The sequence below is a fragment of the Polyodon spathula genome, chromosome 15, assembly GCF_017654505.1.
Source record: "Polyodon spathula isolate WHYD16114869_AA chromosome 15, ASM1765450v1, whole genome shotgun sequence".
Lineage (NCBI taxonomy): Eukaryota > Metazoa > Chordata > Actinopteri > Acipenseriformes > Polyodontidae > Polyodon > Polyodon spathula.
In genome coordinates this window covers 8,447,711-8,470,009 of record NC_054548.1, presented here as the reverse complement: position 1 = coordinate 8,470,009, position 22,299 = coordinate 8,447,711, and the positions used below count along the sequence as shown (strand labels likewise).

The 22,299-nt window shown below is 37.2% G+C and overlaps 1 protein-coding gene across 1 annotated transcript in view; it reads left to right on the top strand.

Moving 5' to 3' along the window:
- Positions 1-22,299, top strand: part of LOC121327500 — a 39,431-nt gene that overhangs the window by 3,403 nt on the left and 13,729 nt on the right. Inside the window, exons 7-16 of the mRNA XM_041271570.1 lie at positions 4,555-4,731; positions 5,255-5,360; positions 6,800-6,921; positions 7,809-7,927; positions 8,196-8,256; positions 11,293-11,360; positions 11,724-11,826; positions 12,419-12,541; positions 20,648-20,724; positions 21,361-21,544. Of these exons, the coding sequence (XP_041127504.1) occupies positions 4,555-4,731; positions 5,255-5,360; positions 6,800-6,921; positions 7,809-7,927; positions 8,196-8,256; positions 11,293-11,360; positions 11,724-11,826; positions 12,419-12,541; positions 20,648-20,724; positions 21,361-21,544 (1,140 nt within the window). The remainder of the gene's footprint in view (positions 1-4,554; positions 4,732-5,254; positions 5,361-6,799; positions 6,922-7,808; positions 7,928-8,195; positions 8,257-11,292; positions 11,361-11,723; positions 11,827-12,418; positions 12,542-20,647; positions 20,725-21,360; positions 21,545-22,299) is intronic.

The window sequence follows — 22,299 nt, the reverse complement described above, 5'->3', positions numbered from 1 at the left end:
TGGTATCTGCTGAGAGACGAGAGAGGCACAGTGGCATAGGCGCTGACTCTGTGGGAGTTCCAGGGCTCAAGCACCAATGGGGAATAACTTTTTTTTTTTTTTGTGATCAAATTTTATTTGAAAATGGGGATTCCAAAATTCCAAACAAGTGCACACTCCCATTTTCCCCCCCCCCCCCCCCCCCCCCCCCCCCCCCCCCCAAAAAAAAAAAAATCCACATCAGACAGTGACAGCTGAGGACTGGTTTATCAGTGTTTTAATGGCATCTGCAGCCGCACCCCAGGCCCATACAGTACCCTCCCTGGCCTCATGAACCAGCGCGATAGAACGCTCCCATAAATAATGTCAAGGAATGCAAGGGTCCACTGACACCGGGGCAGGGAATGCAGAGGATGCCAGCGCGAGGCTAACATTTTCTTAGCAGCAGTAAGGGCAGCCAGCCAAATCCGCTTTTGCTGTAGATACAGATCAAGTCATGAATCATGATTTAACAAAAGGACTGAAGGGGAACAAGGAATGATTTTCTTGAGTATAGTGGATAAAGTCAAACAAACCCGATCCTAGAATACAGCCGCATCGTACCCTCCCAAATCATGAGAAAAGGTGCCCATGGCTCCCTGGGGACAAAGCGTACACAATGGGGTATCAGTGAGTTTCATTTGGAATCATCTCCGAAGGGGTAGATATATTCTATGAATAAAACTGAAATTGATCAGCTGGTGATTAGGGATTTTGGAAGCACAGCACAGATTATTCCAAACAGTATCCCAATAAATGTCTACATTTGCAGAAGATATGTCTCTATTCCAAATAACATCAATCACCAATGGTTTACAGGAGGCTCTTAATAGGTGAGTATAAAGGGTGGACACCAGCCCCCTTTTTTTACACCCTGTGTTCAGCATATCAAGCAAAGGATGAGATGGTAACTGTCCCCCAGGGAACACTATAGGCATACATTGTAGAAAGAAGACATAAATACAAAAAGAAGGAAGCACCTGGTAAATTATACTGCAATTGTAGCTTGGTATGTGCAAAGGTAATTGTTTCTAGTACCATCCGCCAAAGTATGGAAACCCGAGTGGCGCATCCAGTAAAAGCGCTCTATAGCCTGAAGTTTGAATCCAGGCTGTGTCACTGCCGACCGGGAGTTCCTAGGGGGTGGCGCACAATTGGCCGAGGGCCGTCTGTGGGGTGGGAGGGCTAGGTCGGCCATGGTGTCTTGAGCTCACCGCGCACCAGTGAACCCTGTGGTCTGGACGGGTGCCTGCAGGCTTGCCTGTAAGCTGCCCAGGGCAGCTTTGTCCTCGGACGCTGTAGCTCTGGGTGGCTGCATGGTGAGTCTGTAGTGTGTAAAGAAGCAGTCGGCTGACAGCACACACTTCAGAGTCTTCACAGTTCAAGAGTCAGCACAGGGGTGGTAGTGGTGAGCTGAGCCTAAAAATAATTGGACACGACTAAACTGGGGAGAAAATAATAAAAACAACAATGGCAATGACTAAATTAAAATAAAAAAAAAAAAGAATAATTTCGATGCATGCTCATTGTGAAAATGCTGATGTAGCCAAATTGTGTTTTTTAAAGCAGTCAAAAGAAAGCACTTACGTTTAAGATTTAATATATATTACAAAAGCATAAATAAGGACTACATATTTAAAAAAATGTTAGAAACTATGTATTTATTTATCTGCTTTGTTTGTTTTCTCACAATCTACTTTATTTTATGCGATCAAATGCGGTAGGTCCAGGAAAAAAACACGTATTCAGAATGTCGTGTACATTTTGAATTGTCCAGAACTGTCAGTGGATACATTATTTAAAAATTAATTGAAAAACATTTGTAATTGTACAGTTCTGAAATTATTGACGAATAAAAAATAACAGCGTTTGTGTGATTCGCATTGGATGCAGAGCTCCAGAAAGAAAAAAGAAAGAAAAACGGAAAGGATGTGATATACCATACAGGACATCGTGTTGATTAAAGTTCTGCGCTGGAGAAGACCTCATAATCAAAAGGAATATGAAAAGAACGTGCACAATAAAAATAAATAAACCACCAATGACAGTATTTATCAGCAAGGTGCTTTCAAAACAAGACACATTCGGCTGAAAAACTGCCGATCTGGCAGCACTGCCTGGGGAGTAGACTGTAAAAGTCGCATGCATTACATATTAAATGGTACCTCTAGCGCAATGAACACATAAACCAGGAACTTGTACCGTTTTTATTTAAGAAATCTATATTTTGTTGGCACCACTGCTTTTAGGTCTGGTGAAACAGGTTACGCACACAGTTTATATACCTGTTCTTACCTAGGTAGCCATTGGCACCTGTTCCAATAATTACCTGGCTAATTACCAATATCCCTAATCAGGTAATCCTGCACTAAACCCATACCCTAACGACATCTGGTGGTTGCTCCACTGGTACTGCAACAAGGCCACTTTAATAGGGAAACGGTCTGGCTATTCTCAGACTCCTATCTACTGTCGCACATTTTGTTACAATACATATAGACTCATAAATCTATCAAGTTTGGTATTTACTTGGATTATGTTTTGAAATAAATTCTCAAATTATTTGGAAAGTTAACCTTTTATATTTTAAAAACGAAAGAAATGTACATTTTACAAAACTAGAACCAAACTAGTATCTAATGTATCTGAAGTGCTCTGGTTTGATTAAGCCCCTAAAGGCAAGTAGCCTAATGTTTCAACATAATATATTTCTCAATGATATGCTTTGGTTTCTGCCTTTCAGCAATCCACTGTGAAGGAACAGCTAGATGAGGGGGTGCGATACTGTGACTTAAGGATTGCTCATAAACCCAGTGATGACTCCGTGACCTGTACATTTCTTCAATGAACAATTATATCTCAATTATGCCTTGTTTCCACTACCTTAGGTAGACCTCAGACAGTAAAGATTTGCATCTCATACCCAACGGGGCCAAACTGCTCTACGGAAGCACGTCATCAAAAGGCATGTGCTAAGAGGCAAACTGTTTTGAACAATAGCGGTTGTTTTCCACCGCTTTTCTCATTGCGTGACGAAACCTCATTAATAACAGCCACAAATATTTGTTGAACTTCACTTGCTTGCATTTATTCAGTCAATCCCACAATCCAACGTGACCTTTTACTGTCGCAGAATGACCTTTACAGCCGCACTACTACTTTCTTGGTCAGTAATACAATTATACTGGAAGGCGGATATTAGCATATATGGGAAACAATTTATAACTATGTGGCATATAGCTAAGCAAGCAGATAACAGAATGGCTGGTTTGGGTGTACCTGCAAAGAGACACGTCTGGCTTATCCTGTTATCCATTGTCTCACAGCTGCAGCTGCAGTGTAGGCTAAGCCTTATCTTAAGTAAAGCATACAAGGTTATGCGAGCAAGGTTATAGGAGTGCAAGATGTCAGTATTTTTCTATGTCGAGCCAATCCTATTTTCTATAACATTTCTATTACAAACTACACCTCGCTCAGTTCACCTATACCTGGGATGAGGAAGTGGAATTATAGCTGTAGTGACAAAACTGTTGAACCATAAGACTAATGAATACTACAAGAGGACACATGAAGTTCAACCAAAAAAAAAAAAGAACACCAAAACTGTTACAGGAGACATATGAAGTTTATTCTTGGCAAAAAAAAAAAAAAAAAAAAAAAAACAAAAAAAAAAAAAAACACATTTTAGGTAATAGTAAATATATTAAATATAAGAAAAAGAGGAAGACACAATTCAGGATCCATTTCTAAAAAAAGATGATGCATCCTGTGACAGAGTGGAATCTGAGCTGCAAATCTCCGCCCCGACCAGAAAGGGCACTGTGTAAGGTTGGTGGTATGCATTCCCGTAGACAGAGCAACTCAATGGTAGGTGGGAACTGGATGTCAGACGTTTTGAAGGAAGCGCGTAGCTGCAAGTTTGCTAAACAAATCCATTGTGATCAGTCCAGTGCTATGGTCTATCCGATCGCTGCCCGCCCCGCAGCTGACCACAATGACACACTTACTCGGCGTGGCTGACTTCCAACAGTCACACATATTTTGGAAGTGGGATATGTCCTGGTTTCCCCATGGATAATGGAGATGGCAAATGAGCTCGGTGGCCGCCAATCTTATCCATTCACTACCCGCCCTGCAGCTGATCACATTCTTCCCCCAAAATGATGACTTCCTGTTCCCTCACATACCATGGAGTCACCCCGTCTATGGGAAAGCATACTACCAACATTGCACAACGCCCTTTCTGGTCAGGAGGGAGCTTTGCAGCTCAGATTCCTTCTCTCTGTCACACACCCCCTTATAAACAAGTTGTTGAATGTCTAGTGGTTTTATTCTAATGAATATGTACAAATACATAACGATAATACATAAATTAAATAAATAAATAAAAATTAAACATTTTTGTCTGATAACTTCTTACCCCATTGAGATAGATTCTATCTGATAGAACATGATAAGGGCATTCCTTAGCACACGTTTTCTGTGGATATAACAGTCTTATGCATCTTGACCTAGTTTTTGTCCTTGTCATTTCAGGAGACTGTAACACTGAGGAATCTCTGGTGCTTAGGATACCAGTGATAATATCTTATGAAAATGACATCATGAATTTCTATGATAACTTTGGCCACACATCTCCTACTGGTGGGCTAACAAATGCAAAGCAGAGGTGCTTATTCAGGAGACTGAGAGAAATCATGCAAGGCCGTCCAGGTAAGTACATTCAGAAATGCACTGAAAAAAGAGGTATTTCTCCCTTTTTTGTAACCACTCATTATTTACTGTGGCGGGATGCCTCTCACCTGTGCACATTTTGTGTTATATGTTGTGTGTGGGATGTTTATATGTATGTGTGTTGTGGTGCATGTGTGGCTTGTGTGGCTTGGTGATTTAAAATATAGGCACACATTTGTATATCCCAGCACTGTTGTTCGTCTACTTTCCTGGCCTGATGCCATCACATGAGCCAGCCCGTTCACAATTACCTATATGAAACAGAAATTTCTCACACACCTAAAACCTTTTCTCACATGTATCTGTTCATGGTCAAATTCAAAGCTTTATCGTGTGCTGTTTATGAATCCCCCGGCATATAAAAAGTAGATTTCAGATTTAGCCTTCTATGAAGTATTTGGAAAAGTTATAGATTTGTATACATTTCACTTTTCTGTTTTATTTTTATTTTTTAATTTAGTTTTTCCAGGGGGATTTTTTGTTGCATAAACTTGACACAAAGATGCAAAGTACATTGTTTCTCATCCCGCTGAATCTTTGAATGGCTTGGTCATGTCTGCTTACCTGGTGCCTGTTGGAGTGGGTTCAGAAACCAGGGTCCAGCCCCGGTGCCATTAACATCATTGCTGGAGACTTTGTAAAAGGACAGCTAGTCCCTGCTGTAATTTCACTTAATGAAGAACTTCTTGTCTGGACCTCTTGATAGTGTGGGAGCACTTTTTAGATTAAGTAAAACGTAGGAACCAATATTTACTAAACTGCTATTATAACCCAGTTTTTAGTTTATTGGTAATTGAAATATTTATCCCAAAAACACAATCCCTTCATGTATTGAGAGATCATCTTGTTTCAATTTATTTGTGATTACAAAACAAATATAATTGCTGCACAAGACTGTGGATTCAGGAGCCGACACTAATTAGATCTTTTTCACAAAGCAGATCACCGCATTTGCTCACATTATCTTATTGAGGGGTATTTTAGCCTATGTTATATATTGTATCTATCTCTCTCTCTCTCTCTCTCTCTCTCTCTCTCTCTCTCTCTCTCTCTCTCTCGCTCTCTCTCTCTCTCTCGCTATATATATATATTATGAACCACTCTGATGGTTTGAATTTCCCTTATGTGCTTATTATAGCACATCCTGCATGTACCCTGTAAAATATTATATTTTGAGAATAGAATAATAACAATTAAAAAAAAGATGTATATATTATGTATCTATATTATCCTCTCCCCAAATTTACCCTTAGTAAGGTGCTGGGTTTTTTTTTTTTTGCTCCCCATTTGACATCAGGGTGAACTATAAAGGCTTTCAGACCCCTTTGACAAGCAGAAACTACCACTTTAAAAAAAAAAAACTTTTTTACAGCAACTGATGGAAAAATACTGAGCGCTATGACTACAGTTTAACCTCCAGTGTAATGTTTTTAACCATCTTCTCGCTGACATAGAAAAACATGTTGCTGGTCCAACTGCCAAATTAAAATGATGACTAGTTTGGTAACAGGGCATCGAATAGTTTTGTACTGCATTTGAACAATGAAAGCATTTCGAATCCCAGTTGTGCAGCTTCTTGGAATGCACTAATGTTTCTGCTTTGCAATGAGGATGACACTAAAAACATGGCTCCTTAACTTTATCAGATCTATGACACTTCACATTTAACAAGTACCCACTTTTACGAAGTAATTCTAAAACAAAGACATATCTAATTTAGCTGCTTAATATTGTTAATCATGATTAATTTTCGATGATTAATTTCATTTTGTTAAACTATCACATCCTGCGTTTAGGTGTATGTACCACCCTGTGCCTAGCACGACTCCTAACAGCTGTAACACCAAAATAATAACGGACTGAACCAAGATCCGCTTACACAAATGGTCACCTCTATTTGCTGGCTATCATAACTCATATATAATGCAAACGTTTACTTCGTTTGAAGAAATAATAATAAAAAAAAGGTATAATATTGTTGTTATTTGGGAAAACACGGGAAGTCCGACACACGTACGGATTTCATGATGACATTGTCTCGGTGCAGCAGTCCACCCCCTCCGTATCATACAATGAATGCTCCGGCTGGGTGTAGTGTATTGAGCATGGCAGCTGTGAGTAACACAGAACCGCTATGTCAACCGTGTTTTTATCATGCAAAATTCAAAGGTAAGCGCTGCATTTATGAATTCGTTAACATAACTTTCTGTATCGTGCAAAATGTGTAACTGCTTAAAATATTATAACATTCAATTACAATAAGAAAAATAGATGTGGAGGTACAATGTGATGCCTATAAAGAGTTTTCTTGTGGTGCATAAAGGCTGCTCCTGTGAAATACATTATAAACAATAATTTACAAACACATGCATATCATTTTAGTAAATATTACTTGGTTATTTGGTCTTATTTTGAACATTTTAAAGGAATAAAGAAAGATAATGTTTTCATTAAAACCAGTACATGGCACAGAGCATCATTCTGTCCTTATTTACCTGTGCTGACTTTCACATGGGTTGTGTCAAGCACTTTTTTTCTAGCGACTGTTACAACACTGTGTCAGTGTGTGGCATTTATACATTGTCCTGTTTTGTGCCACACTGTATCTTATTATATTTGTGTCTGTCTATAAAGTATTATGGATTTTCTTATTATATTTGTCTCTGTCTATAAAGTATTATGGATTTTCTTGTTGTTACTGCATCTTGTAAAGCTCTTTGTGATGACGGTCTACTATGATAGGTGCTATATAAAATAAAGATTGACTGATTGATTGATCTCGTGTCATACTGTAGAGTACCCTTGCGTTTCACTGTGTACATGGGTTTGACAAAACATTGTAATACTCACCCTATCACATTGTCAAAGGTCTGTAGGATCACCATGGATATTTGGTATAGTGCCTGCTATCAACCCTCTATCGAAGTCTACCAGATCTATCTAAAAACGTACTTGCAGCTTTTAAATGTTACAGGGATGTTATTTTCATGACTAGAATACGATGAGTTGTGTAAAAACAGTGTTTTGCATGCATATGTTATATTTTGTTTTTCCAGTGGAAGTCAACATTAAGAAACCCTTGCAGCCCATTCACCTGAGCAGTGAGCAGGTTGCCCTGGAGGTGCTGTCTCTGTGCTGCCAGCTTGATCTCCTCATTAGAGCTCAGGTACACCAGGTGAGACAGGCACACGGCACCTTGTGGTTTGTACAGTAGCTTATCCTGCCTTTATCTGAGACTAAAAAGACGGTACCACTGGTTGGGTTTATTGCATATTTATAAACATATTTTAGGTACAGACCCCATTAATATACCAAAAAGATAACAATAAAGACATACACTGTCTTGAAGGTAGAAAAAAATGCATTTGCATTATGAAAGAGTTGATTTCCTCTCATTCATTGTTGATGTTGAATTCTGAGTGCTTTCCCTATGCTTTTAACAGTTCCAGGAACAACTCAGGCACGACATCAGTCCCATTGAGTCAGAGGCTTTCCACAGGCAAGGTGAGTTTAGCTTTATAAATCTATTTGTCTGACTCTTTATGTATACTTCGCTGAGACTTCTTGTGGTCTCCTTAAAGTGACTATGGACAGATATGAAAGCTTTTTTTTAAATTGTTTTGTACACATTTACCTTTTCTCAGATGTAGTGTTTAATCTCTTATTTGCCATTGGAACACTAAAATCATTATATATCTCCCTTGCATCCAAACACCACGGTTTTCTTTACTAAACTTTGCAGTAAACTGCAGTTTTTCCTTTGACGTAATTTCCGGGTGAAACTGACATGCGGAACTCTGCAAGAACACATCCAGTTTGACCAGCACTGATACATCACTATTGTAGAATAATCCCTTTCAAGTTTTATTTGAAATAACACTTTGATATAGTAATGTTTATATATATATATATATATAGTTTTGTGTAATTATTATGGAGATTATTGGCTAGACATGCAAGTGTATTTTAATATTATTTTATCAGATTGTAGATTGTAGTAAATGTATTTTTAAACTACATTGTGGTCTGTGGTTTTATGTAGCCAACACCTTATGCTAAAGAGTATTTTTCCTATGTTTGCAAGTGGTTTATTGTGTTATTATTTTCTTTTAAAATTACTATTTTCAGTTTACAAACTCATTCATCACTCACATTAATCATATAGACTACAGAGACTATAGAGATAACCGCATAGTATGGTTTTCAAGATGTTTCACATTGGTTTAGTTTTGTTTTGGCTTTCACCCACTCCCTGCTGTAAATTATAATGTACAGCTGATGTCCTAAATTAATACTTGTGGCAACTTTCTTGTAACTAGTGGGTCCTCGTAATCGCTAAAAGTAACATGAAATAATGTGTGTACTGGTTTAAATAATTGTATTAATTTATCGGATTATAGCCAAATCAATTTGAACGGCTGTGTGGTTAGCGTGTGTGATAAAGTTTGATGAAGATGTGCAAAATTAAGCCAGTTATCGTTTCACCATGTAAAGTATGACAGGCAGAGATGGATGGACGGACAGACACAATTAGGCAAAATTGTGAAAGGCTGGCGTGACATTGCCAGTACAGGTATGTTTCAGTTAAAAAGCAATGTTCCATTTACCGCTATCAGTTCAAATTGTCCTTCCTGTTGGGCATATCTGTGTTTAGGCACTGTAGCACAGGCAAATATATAGAATCTGTACTACAGTAGAAGCATAGGCACAGAGTAAAAACATTTTCTTTTCTTGATACCAGTATTTATGAAAAAGTTTGTAATTCTGTACGGTAATTGCAGTTGTGTCCTTCAACTAAAAGATTAATGTTCATTTTAAACAACATGACATTACATTAAAACTTTGTGCCTCTGCACTGATTTCAGGTTGTTTTGAATCCCTTATAATTTCTAGAGGTAATGCTGAATAACCTTACAACTAGTTATTTGTAATTGGTGGTGGGTTAATATGTTTAGTCTCTTAATTGCTGTTTGAACATTCAGAACATTATGGCAGTGGTAATTCCATTTAGGGTTTAACCCCGCCCAGTCTTCCTAGGTCAGGGAGGGGCAATTCCGGTCCTGGAGAGCTGGTGTCCTTCCTGGCTTTTGTTCCAACTGTGCTCTAAATTACTTAGACCAATAACTGGTAATACTTGGTCCAATTAAGTAATTTAGGGCAAAGGTGGAACACAAGCCAGGAGGGACACCGACCCTCCAGGACCGGAATTGCCCACCCCTGTCCTAGGTAATCTGAGATTGAAATGTGTAGACTTTGCAAGAGCAGGGTGATGTGTTATTGTATAATATGTGTTTACTTTGAAAGGGCAGGGAGGGAGATGTATTATCATTTTAGTGTTCAGACTACATCCAAAAAGCACAATTTTTTAGCGAATTACTAGCAGGCTAATTACCTAGTTTGTTTCATCTCTGGAGGCCTGGGTTTGAAACTAGCAGCAAGTAAAATACATTTAGTGGTAGTGCCCAGTGGGCATTAGTCCACATCACAAAACCACAGCCTGGCACGCTTGGCAGAGGATGAAACCTGAATGGAGAGGGTTGGTTCAGGTCAGGATTTAGCTGCGGAGGTACCATTAGCCCTCACCTTTCATCAACACTAAAAAAAAAAAAAAGAAACCTGAGGAATCCTTAAAAGTACACTTTTTGTGTTCTGAAAGTGTTCCAATAGTCTACAGTTGTTAAAGTAGTTGTTGCTAACAAAATAATTCCATAAATCTTAAGAGTTGTTCACTTCCATTAGCTACATAGGTCTCAAGTGTACATTTTTATTTATAGAAACAGATAATGTAGCAAGCATGTTTTTTCATTTTAAAACAGACATCTGGTACTGCTTGCCTTGCCTCCCAGGAAGTCTGTTACTGCTTTGCTTCATGGTCACTCCAGCAGAGTCTTCTGCATCAAAACATGTTACTGGCTGCAAGCATGTCTGTCATTAGGGGAAGCAGAGAGAGAATATATATATATATATATATATATATATATATATATATATATATATATATATAGAGAGAGATAGAGAGAGAGAGAGAGAGAGAGAGGAGAGAGAGAGAGAGAGAGAGATCAGAGAGAGAGAGAGAGAGAGAGAGAGAGAGATGGAGTTTTGTAGAAGGGAAAGACGATCTGGCATTGTTAGATGCAATACATAAAGTGATAGAAATAAAACCTGACAAGGCAGACCTGTTTACTGATTCCTCTGAATACTGTTGAGACAGGGAGTGGAGTCAGGAAAGATATTATATATGATATTTTAATAGCATTAAATTAATGTGCAATCAGAGACATATATATTATATTAGCATGGGTACCAAGCCATTCTGGGGTTCTAGGTAATGAGCAGGTGGATTTGATGGCAAAAATGGGTTATTGAGAAAGGAAGTGGATATGGTACTCAATGGGAATACAATCATAAGGGAAGATTTTATTATGAAATACAGTCAAAGGCCAGGTTAGGGAGTGAAACATCTAGAGGGGAAGAGGGGAATTGAAGGGAAAACAAAAAGGGAAATAAAAACATATATGTTCTCACTATACTGTTATCCAGGTACAGATATTGTAGAAAGGATGAACCAGTGTCTGGAGCATCTACCAGAACCTTTACCACAGCTAGAGGTAACATGCATCTTTTTAAATGTATATTAACACTTTCATTTTAAACAGTAATGAAGTTTAAAAGAATGAATGCAGTAACTGTTTCAAGTTTTATTCCTTGACGATGTGGACATGCTGTACATATGTTATTGAGAGATAACAGTTTATTATAATATATTTTTAAGGACTCACTAACAGTGTAAAGCTACTACTTTTTAATGACACGTTAATGCAAAGTTATACAGCACAAGTTCCGTGTATCAGGCCGAGTGGTTTTATATTCTTACGGTTCACACAAAAACATCACAAGTTACCTAAACACTGCTTCTTTAGTCTGCCATGTCACAGTACAATCTTCAGCTCTGCTGTTTTCCTTTGCCCAAGGATTACCTGGATGTGGTGGGCCTGTCAACCATGTTTCCACGAGTTGAAATCTTCATTATTCACGGAAGGCCTGTAGACATGCTGGAGAGGACATCAGTGGATGGTAAGTGGTGAGCAGTTTTGCATTCTGTGTTTTTCCTGTATGGAAATGCAAATGCTTTTTTTGTGTTTGATTCCTTATATAATACAGTAGAAATATAAGGGTATAGGGTGTGTTACAATAAAATGAAATAAACATAAACAACACAATCAAGTGTTGCCTGAAAGTAAAATGTGGCAGTATAGAGTACATTTGTTGTGATTACATGTAGTTTGTTTAAGTTGAAATTAAATTAATTGATTTTAGGAAGAACTGGTTATTGAGTACTAATTGTGATTTCCAGATAGATATATGTAATATTGTCGAAGAACCAATAAATACAAAATATTACAGGTGAAAGGAAATCAGAGAAGGACTATAGACATGCCTTTTCCAGTGCTTGTATGCACTCAGTGGTTAATAAGGTTGTTTTTTTTGGTTTTTTTTACAATGTATTAATAGTTCCTAGTGATTTGCCATTTTTGCATGTGCATTACCTTTTAATATGCTTTCATTGTACTATACAACACAGTGTTATGCTTTTACCACAATAAAGAGGTGTTACTGTTGTAGAATAAAATAAATAAATTAATATCTTTTTGGGGGTTTATTTCAGATTACTTTCCGCACATTGGGAAACTGAACCAGTTGTTTGTCTTGAGCCAACAGTTAGAAGATGATGTGCAGCATCTGGGTAGTCATAAATATATACCCCACCAGCTGTCAGTGCTGTATGTAAGTATGTAAGTGTGCTTAAAGCTTTGTAAAGCTGTGTTTATCTGCAGCTCAGTCCACATTTTCCATTAGTTTGAACTTTCTGTTAGTAGGTTCCAGCTGCTATTGAGCTGTAATATTTTTTATGCTCAGTGGTTATTTTAACACTCAAAAGTAGATTGTAACATTTACAGTCTTATTACTTTTACAAGCAGATGGAAATTGCAGGTAGGCTTTGGCGTGAAGACCGTGAAAATGTCTACCTAAAATTGACATGCAACCAGAAGATTGCAGCTTTTAGAGATTGTGCAATGTGTGTCAAGAATTGAATTTGCTTAACAAAGGATTCAGTCACGTTCGAGTCCATTGTATAAAACTGTGCGCTACACCAAAAGGTTTTTGTTTCTCTCCAGAAATATGTTAAATATTGAAATGTTGCTTTGTACAAATAGAGAAAAGCACCATTGTAGCGATATTTTGATTTTATTTGTAATCAGTATTTTGCATACAATTTTCCAACACCCGTCCTTTCCTATTTTTTTTTAATCACCTTAGTCTATTGAAGGTAATATTGTTTGGGTTACTAATTGAAAATTATTTTTTTGAGAAAAACACTGCCTGGGTCTGTTGAAAACCAAGTTTAACTCTGCATTTGTGTACCAGATGTAAAATATGGTATTCAAAATGTAGCACTGAATCAAGAAAGCTGATATTTTGAGAAAAAAACTATAGCACTTGTTGATATATTTTTATTATTATTGTACAGTGTGCAGTAATGTAAATTGCCCCAGGGGGAAACACTCACCTGTATTAATACAGAGTTGAACAGCAGCAGTATTTATATCCACCAGATCTTTAAAATAGATCCCCAGTATAATGTTAAGCTGACAGTACAACTCTTTAGCTGTGTAAAAGCATTTTAATGTTGTACAATAAACAGAGCTAATATGGATCAGTGTTGCTGTTCATTTGATTCACACAAGCAATGCAAATAATGGGTTTAACCTTCAGTTGAGACTACAGAGTATTATTAAGGTGATTTGATGTAATATTGTCCAGATTATTGTATGTAAATAAAGTGTGCATAAAGTACTGGCTCATTAATCAGGCAAATAGTCAAGCACTCCGTGCTGTTAAATTATTGTTAGGAGCACTTTGTTAATTTTCATCATCAACATAATTCTTTTTTTTTCTTAGGCAAAAAGCCAGATAATTCTTTTGGTCGATATATAAAATATCTATACAGGTTCATTCATAATGTGGTTTTACATTGTTTTCAATTCTACTTAAATGTTGCATTATTAAACAACCCTCTGGTGGCTAAACAGCGCATCACAGCATTTATGTGATGCTGACAATGTGTGAATTATGAATCACCCTGTACATACGCACTGACAACTAAGTGTAAAAACTAGAACAAAATACTTTAAGATCACACTCATAACTATGAATGAATGGATTGAAAGTTATGTAATCATCCAAAAGCTTTCTGAAATTTCACCCAATGCCAGCATCTGTAAACAGAGTTGGCTTTCTTTGCAGAGCAGAAAAATCAATTGTATACTTTAGTTAAACATGTATTTGTTGGAATATAATGCCCCATTTGCATCTGCCCCATTATACAGGGCCGTAAAAGTGGATCTGATCTTGTTCCAATAGAATTCTGAAACTGGATCTGCTCTTGTTCCACTAATTTTGAAACTGGATCTGATCATGTTCCAATAGAATTCTGAAACTGGATCTAATCTGTTCCACCAGAATTCTGAAACTGGATCTGCTCTTGTTCCACTAATTCTGAAACTGAATGTGATCTTGTTCCACTAGAATTCTGAAATTGGATGTTAAACAAAAGTCAAAGGTCTTCTATATGTAGAAATAAAAAGGCAGATACAAGCCTTGTGTTGTATGTGACTTGTAACTGTTTTCTTAAATTCTACATACTCAGCATGAATCAATTTGATTTTTTGAAAATAAACAACACTGATTTTCAAATCTCTCTCAATTTATAGTTGAAAACAGGAATATTCAAAGAAGCACTTCAAAATCCCTGCTGTCATTTGACTCCCGCTAAAGGCAGTGATTACATTTTTCTGAGAAAAAGGCAAATCGCAAAGAGTGAAAGTGAATGTTCAGTGTATACTGTCTACACTGTAAGAATTACTGTCTTTCATTACAACAGTGCAATTACACTTCTTTTCTGGGGACCCCCTGGGCCACCACTGCACCACCCAGGGGTCCTTGATCCACTGATCCAGTGGAAGAGATAAAGGTTTAGTTTGACATTATTTAAAGTTAAATATGAAACTTGTGTTATCTGTTTGTATGATTTGTTTTTATTTTACTAATATTGTTATTCTGGTATATATTTTGTTTAAAAGAGACATCTGTTACACCACTGTTTCTTGGAGCTCCACAGCTGTAGGAAGCTGTTGTTTTTAAGATGGTACAGTATTTTAGTACTGTAGCAATTTTCTTTTTCTAACTGGTTTCACAACCATGTGCAGCAGTGCCTGGTATAAAGTTTGGCATTTTTTTTGCTATAATTTCATGGACAAACAGCCCTAAATAATGGCTATCCTTTCCTTTCATTGTCTTTTTTGCTATATAACATTATAGAAACTCTCGGCCAAATTTTCTCAGTAAGTGCATTAGATGGAGTGAGTCCAGTGTCACTGGTATCGTATTAAAATGTTGGTCAGCGTCTATACTGATGTAATACATTACATTGTTTTACCTCTGTTGTGACTACATGTTTAATTTCCAAGGGTCTTATTTAGTGACAACAGCATTCCACCAATATTGTTATTGATTTAAATATGTTGTAGTATGTACTGTTAGCTCAGTAAAAGCAAACTTTTCTTTTGGGTAACATTCAGTATTAGCTAAATCTGTAGTTTTCATCAAAGCTATCTTTTTATTAATGTAGCATATTTGGACAAATACTATTGAATTTTAGAAACCGTGTTAATATGTGTTGTGTTCAGTTATATTTTTTGGAAGCTACATAATGTATTTTGAGTTTTTACATTTAAAACAAAATTATAATTGTTAATAAGATGCTGGAGGTAGATGCTTGCTCATCGTTCTTTTCCTTTAACAAATAAAGTCAGGCAGCATTTTTTGTATTTGTATTTTTTGTGTGACACATTTTTTTTAATGAATTTTGAAATTTTCCTGTGGCCCATAGTCTTGACTGTTTAATATGAATTTAGTATGACTCAATTTACAATATATTACTTAACAAGAACAAGCTTTTTAAACACCAGTAACTGGTAATATCATTGAGTCTGGTCCTGAATGTAGTCACAGTTTTTTCAACACTTTATTATATTATAAAGCTGGTTTCACAGACTCAGATTAGCACTAATTTTGGACCAATTTAGGTAACATTGGGTTGTCCAAAATGTAATCTGTGAAACCAATCAATAAGAAAGGATTTTTTATAAAGTCATTTACCACATTTAACACCAGATTAATGGATCTTGCCTGGTGAAGGAGCCAGATCATTGGCAAGTAGATAGGACCGTGGCTCTCTAGCCAAAAGACAGAGGGCAGAGTCCAGAAACCAACACCAACTGGTAGTGGCTTTCTATAGTATTATAGTACCAAGACAACTGCTTGGAAGGAGGCTATCAGGGGTCTGCCGCGGACACACAAAATCATCCTAGTGGACTGTTAGTATTACAACAATAACTTCATAATATGAGAAGGAAGTTTTGGGGAGGGTGTAATCATTCACATTAAAAACATCAGGTAACCCATGGAACATACAAAACAGCACTAATGAGGTGCATTTTTAAAAATGCTTTATTGAACCTTTCAAAATCCACAACCATACAGTACATGAAATGTTATGCATGTATATGTAAACAAGATTGAAAACAATGTCATACAAACAAATGTGTGATGGATTACAAGTATCACCATAACAACACAACATCGTCTTGAGGATAAAATACTGAAAGTGAATATAGGCCTAACAATAACAATTTCAAAGTTTTCCAATAACTCGCTGTTCTTTCCATACTAGCGTACACTACTGCAGAAGTACTGGTTCAGAAATATGATTTTTGACAGTAACTCCTTGATGCAGAACAAAGCAGACAGGTACCGCATGTTTATTTAGCCGTACAGTACCAGTACCAGAACTTCAGAGATAAAGAGGAATTTTGAGATACATCCCAAGACCGCCAATGTCAATTAAACCAGAATGTACGGAATTCACCGGATTTACGGAAATAGCCTACAGAAAGTCAGGGGAGGCTGGAACCGTGCAGTTCGTGCAATAATTACATGCAGTATTTAATGACCGTCCTTGTTTTGCAGCACGGTTTCAAGGTAAGTGACATCTTCAGTATCAAGTATAATAAAATAAAAATATCGCACACGACTCTACATCAAAACGAAACTAAGCATTTTGAAATGTTTCAGAAACGATTGTCAAGCAACAGTATGATATATGAAAAACAAAACAAAAACAAACCTATAATCTCTGTATCAGTGTTTTACATTATACTTGGCCCCTACTTACATTTTGATAAAAATGACATTTGTTTTGGAATATTAAATGAGGGAGGGGGGTGGGATCAAAATAATTATGTTGCAGACACTGACGAGAAGGCTGATGGAAAGCTTCTGTCAAGACTAGCGGTCCTCAAAGTAATTGTGGCACGGGCATAAATTGATCTTACTTGGATGTTTGCGGGCACGCTGACTATTGTATAGGATCTTATCTTACACACTGCCTTCTCGCGATATATATATATATATATATTATATATATATATATATATATATATATATATATATAGCGTGAGAAGGCACACTAATAAGGCCAAGTCTCAGGTAGTAAGTAACTGTGCGTGCTCTGCTTATTCTTTAAATAATTTATATAAAATACGCAATGCAATTTTTTTTTTAAATAGCATGTTTACACAGATAACCGTGAATAAACTAAAATAAAAAAGTGTAGATAGCGTCTCGCTTTGTTTTAATTTGACAAATTTGTCAACACTACTCTGTTTTAAAGATCGCTCATCTCCAGTACAGTTATTCAGAGATAGTGGATTCGTGTTTCCATTGTCTGGTGAAATAAAAAAAAAAAAAGAGAGAGATAGAAAATTAGATTTTACATACTGAAATGTATTATTTTTTCAATAACAGTCGGAGAAATTCAGTGCTTACCCAGCATATTAACACCCCGCCTCTGCTCACGCATGATTGGACTGCTGTCAGATCTTTGACATTCCCATTGGCTACTCACTCGCCTACAATTTTTATGCAAATACCGTGAACGACCTCTGCTTGCTTATGATTGGACAGCTGCGTAAAAATTGGCAGATATTTGACTGTCCTATTGGTTAAACTTACAGTTAGTACCTACACTGAAACAGACCCAGTTTATGAGCCTGACTTGGGTACTTCATCAGTGACGGAAGTGTCACATGCAGACATTAAGTTGTACATTAACACAACTCATTATGAAGATAGAGCAGCAATGACACTGTCAGTAGATGGCACTGTATACTGCAATATATGTATGTTGCAGAATGTACGAAGGACATAGATCGGATTGAGGTGCTGTGGCTATGGGGATATCTACACTTTACAGAAAAGAGAAATCGTGATAGAAAGGGTAGATACAGTTTTTGATTTCAGTAACTTTTTTTTTTTTGATTTTAACAGAGAGAAGTCCATTGTTGATGTCCCTTCTTCTGGGTCTGTCAATCATACTCCAAATGCTGTCAGAAGTGGGAGCAAAGAAAAAACAGCTGTATCTGGCATTCTCTCTCTACTTTGATATTTCATTCAGCGTGGCTGTGGCATGACCCAGCAAAGGTGGAACTATATTTACTGCAGTAGCAATCTTTCTTTAAATGTGCGCTTGTTAATAAAGTGCTCCCCATAGATTATAAACTAACAATGATATAAGTGTGCATATTATATGTACTTCCATTGCTTGATATTACTTAATATTCCTTAGCCTAGATCCACTGGTTTGTGGTACTGGGGTTGGGATATTTGCTAACTGTTTTAACCCAAAGACCTCTTGCTTAAAAGATGACTGCCAAGACTTCAATTCCAATGTGATACCAATCTTGACGGTCATCATTGCAGTAACTCAATTACAGTATCGGGGAAAAATGAACGAATATTCATCCCATTTATTCTAACTTGGTAGCTAATAGACAACATACCAGGTGTCACTCCATGGTTGGAGCATTCTTATTTTGTTTCTTTTTCAAGAGGGATACAAAGGCATTTAGTGAAAAATAAGTGGACTGAATTGGGTAAACTGGACAACAGTCAGCCCCACAGGATTCAAGATTCTGATACATCATGTGTTTAGGCTGCAGTGTAGAAGTATACAAAATATGTTTTTTTGTATTGGCATTTGCTAGTACTGTACTCATCCATAATTATACATGTCAGTAGTGCATATAGTAGTAATAGTAATACAAAGCATTACAATTATTTGACATCATCGAAGAGACTGAGAAAGATATCTAGTTGAAAGTAGTATTACTATAATACTGTACTCAACTGCACAGTATTTATTTGTTAACACTGACTAACTGAAAAGGCACAAGTCCTAACAGAATATCTCTGTTGTTTGTAGAGAAGAGGAGAGCGTGGAAAGTTTCTGAGAATGCTAAGAGAAGACAATGTGAGCCGAGCTTTCCCAGGCACAGATGGGCAAGCCAGGAGCACTCGAATAAAGGAGACGTTGAAGCAGTCACGCTGTTTTAATTGGTCAGCATGGGGAAGAGTGTCATGCAGGTACAGAAATAAAGTTGGTGGCACAGCAGGCTAATTCACTGGCCTGTCACACCTTGCATCTCTGCAGGCTTGACAGCTTTAGAGGCCAAAGTTTGACATGTGTTTGACGTCATGCATTATATATGCAAACTTTAGTTACGATGGCTGTGATTTAATGAATCTTTTTAGGGAAAAGCAAAAGGTTCTGCTACCCCTTTTAAAGTGTTGATTTTGATAACGTGGTATCTTGGACTACTTCAAATTAAAGAGTTTTCTGCCTTAATTTTAATATATCTGTTAAACTTGGACTTCTTGGGTCATTTCACCTCAGCAGTCTATTCTGGGTCAAAGTATGTTACTGGCTGAAAGCTTGACAGTCTGGCTGGTTAATGACAGGTGACATGACCAAGAAAGTGCAACTGAAAGCATTGATTGCAAACATATTTAGTTAGCAAAGTGTAGTACCATATACCATGTTTAAAAATGGGACATTTGAGACTTGTACAACAAGTAAAAGTGCACAACAGGTAATTTATACAGTATGACATTTTGTTAGCTACAATCACTTTAATGTGTAGTGACTCCCATTATAGTTACATAAATCACTTTGTTGTTAATGCCTTGATAAATCTGGATCTGTACAGTATATGGTATGGAATGTGTATTGTGTAATGTACAGTATGTGTTATTGTAACTGCATGAAGAGTTTTTTTATGTGACTCTTCTGTCTTTATCTGTAGTCTGTGGTGGATGACTGGATAGAAGTGTACCAATAGGACAGAGATACAGCACTTCTGGACCTCATCAGCTTCTTCATCCAGTGCTCAGGATACAAAGGCAATCATACACTACATCGAATGCCCTTTTAGTCCCCACTGAAGTTTAATAAAGCAAATATCAAGGAAATGTCATTACTATCTTATGAATAACACAGTAACCATTCCCTATGGACATTTCATACTAGCTTATTTATTCAATTTGATTCCCCACTTCCCTTCTTGTATCCTGGCTTGATCATACACAGATAAATGACTTAATTACTGTAACAAAGTTTAGTAGAGTGAGCCGTTTAAAGGAGATAAGTAACTAATAACCAACTCTTCTTATTCACAGCGGCTCTCAATAGACAGTGATGTATCCTTATCAGTTCAGTATTGGTAGTAAAGTGGGAAGGTGGACTGTCTAGATAGTATGGTTATTTAGAACAGTTGGAGTGAAATTGAGTTGAAAGATTTTTATTAATATGCTTTTCAGACTGTTTTAGACCTTTTCCAAAAAAAAAAAAAAATAAATAAAATGTGTGACACTGCTTGAGTTAAAATGGAAACAGTGCTTTGATATTAATCTTAATACCAGACTCTCCTCTGTGCAGGAATAGTTACCGCTGAAATGTTTCAAAGCAGGCACGATGCTGGACTCAAGAAGAAAATGAGAGAGGAGTTTGATGAGGTACTGCACTGTTTATTCTGAATGCATCATCTCCACAGTATTATAATTTGCTTCAATCAGTTAACAGTTTTTGCATTAGAGGTTTTTCAGGATACTGGCCTGCAGTACAAGAAATCCATGGCCTTTGCGTGGATCCTTACAGTTACATGGCCTCTGGATATGGTAATTTAATTAAACATTTTTTTTATCCCCTTTTCCCCTGCAATGTTAAGGTTCAAGCTCTCTTAGAGAGCCCAGATGTGCTGTGGAGCATTCAGGCATTCACTAACTATCCTCCAGTTCTTTAAGGAGGTACTTGTTTGTCTAAACCATGGCAACAGTGATGTCACTGATGGTGATGGGTGACAGCATCACTTACAAGTATGCTTCAGGTGGATTAGCTCTCCTTATAAAGGTTTTTTTTTTCTTTTTTTTTATTCTATTTTTGTATTCATTAAAGATGAGGGACAATGGCAATCAGAAAAGTTGCTGTTAGGCTGTAAGAGAGCTTCCCTTCTTTGCTTTGTGAGTGCACCTTAACCCCAAATATTAGTTTTATCTGTTTATTACCCCATGATGTATACTCTAAGTAATCGTGTATTCAGAGGGAATGAGGTATTCTCTTTAAGCTATGCATTTGTTTGCTTTGGGTTTTAGGATTGTGGGGATTACCCACTCACTATGCCAGGGCCCTACTGGAAGAAGTTCAGGTGCAACCTCTGTGAGTTCATCGTGGTGCTGATTCACCATGATCAGAACCTGATGGACACGGTCATCTCACTGCTCACCAAGCTGTCAGACTCCAGGATCAGAGCGTTCAGTCACACTTGCACTTTGTCAGGTAAGGACGCAGCATTTGGATGCAGTGATTCAACTTGTGGTGCATGTGAAGTATCATGGTTATCTTAACTAATAGCTTCTTGTTTAGATTCACTTTGTATAATTTTTGTTAGTTGACATATTCTTGTGTTCTTTTACAAGCACCCATGTGACGTCAAAACTTCTCACTAAGTTCAGTTGGAGCACCCTAGTGGATGTAATAAATCCAACAGTGATATAACCACGTGGAACAAATATGTTATTCCCTAGGGGCAGAGTGGTGCAGGGGGACCTTCTGAGGCCACTGGGGTGCTAAAAGTAAATTGGATGTGTTGACTGAAACAGGAAATTGTGGATGCAGTTGTCTTGACAACAATAAGAGGCTTACCTGGAGATATCTTAACTGTAAATCTGAAAACGGCTATATAAACATATTCAGCCATTTTCTGTATTTGTATGTACAAATGTGGTGATAATTTAGAAATGACAGAGTGAACATACTTGTGTGTCGTTCAAGACTGTACGAAGAGGAGAAGAACAAGACGACTTCTAAAAGAGCATGTCACAGGCAGGAACAAATTGAGAGGAAAATAAAAGAGGTAAAGGATGGGATAGAGACAGAGTTACCTGTATAAATATCCCCTTCCTGGAACACCTTCCTCGGTGCACTCTAGAGACCATTAGCTGGTCTGCTGTCGCAAAAGGGAGGTAAACTAAAACTTTCTGGTTGATGGTGGCTAATTTATGACATAATCCATAGTATGCGGTATTTTCCCT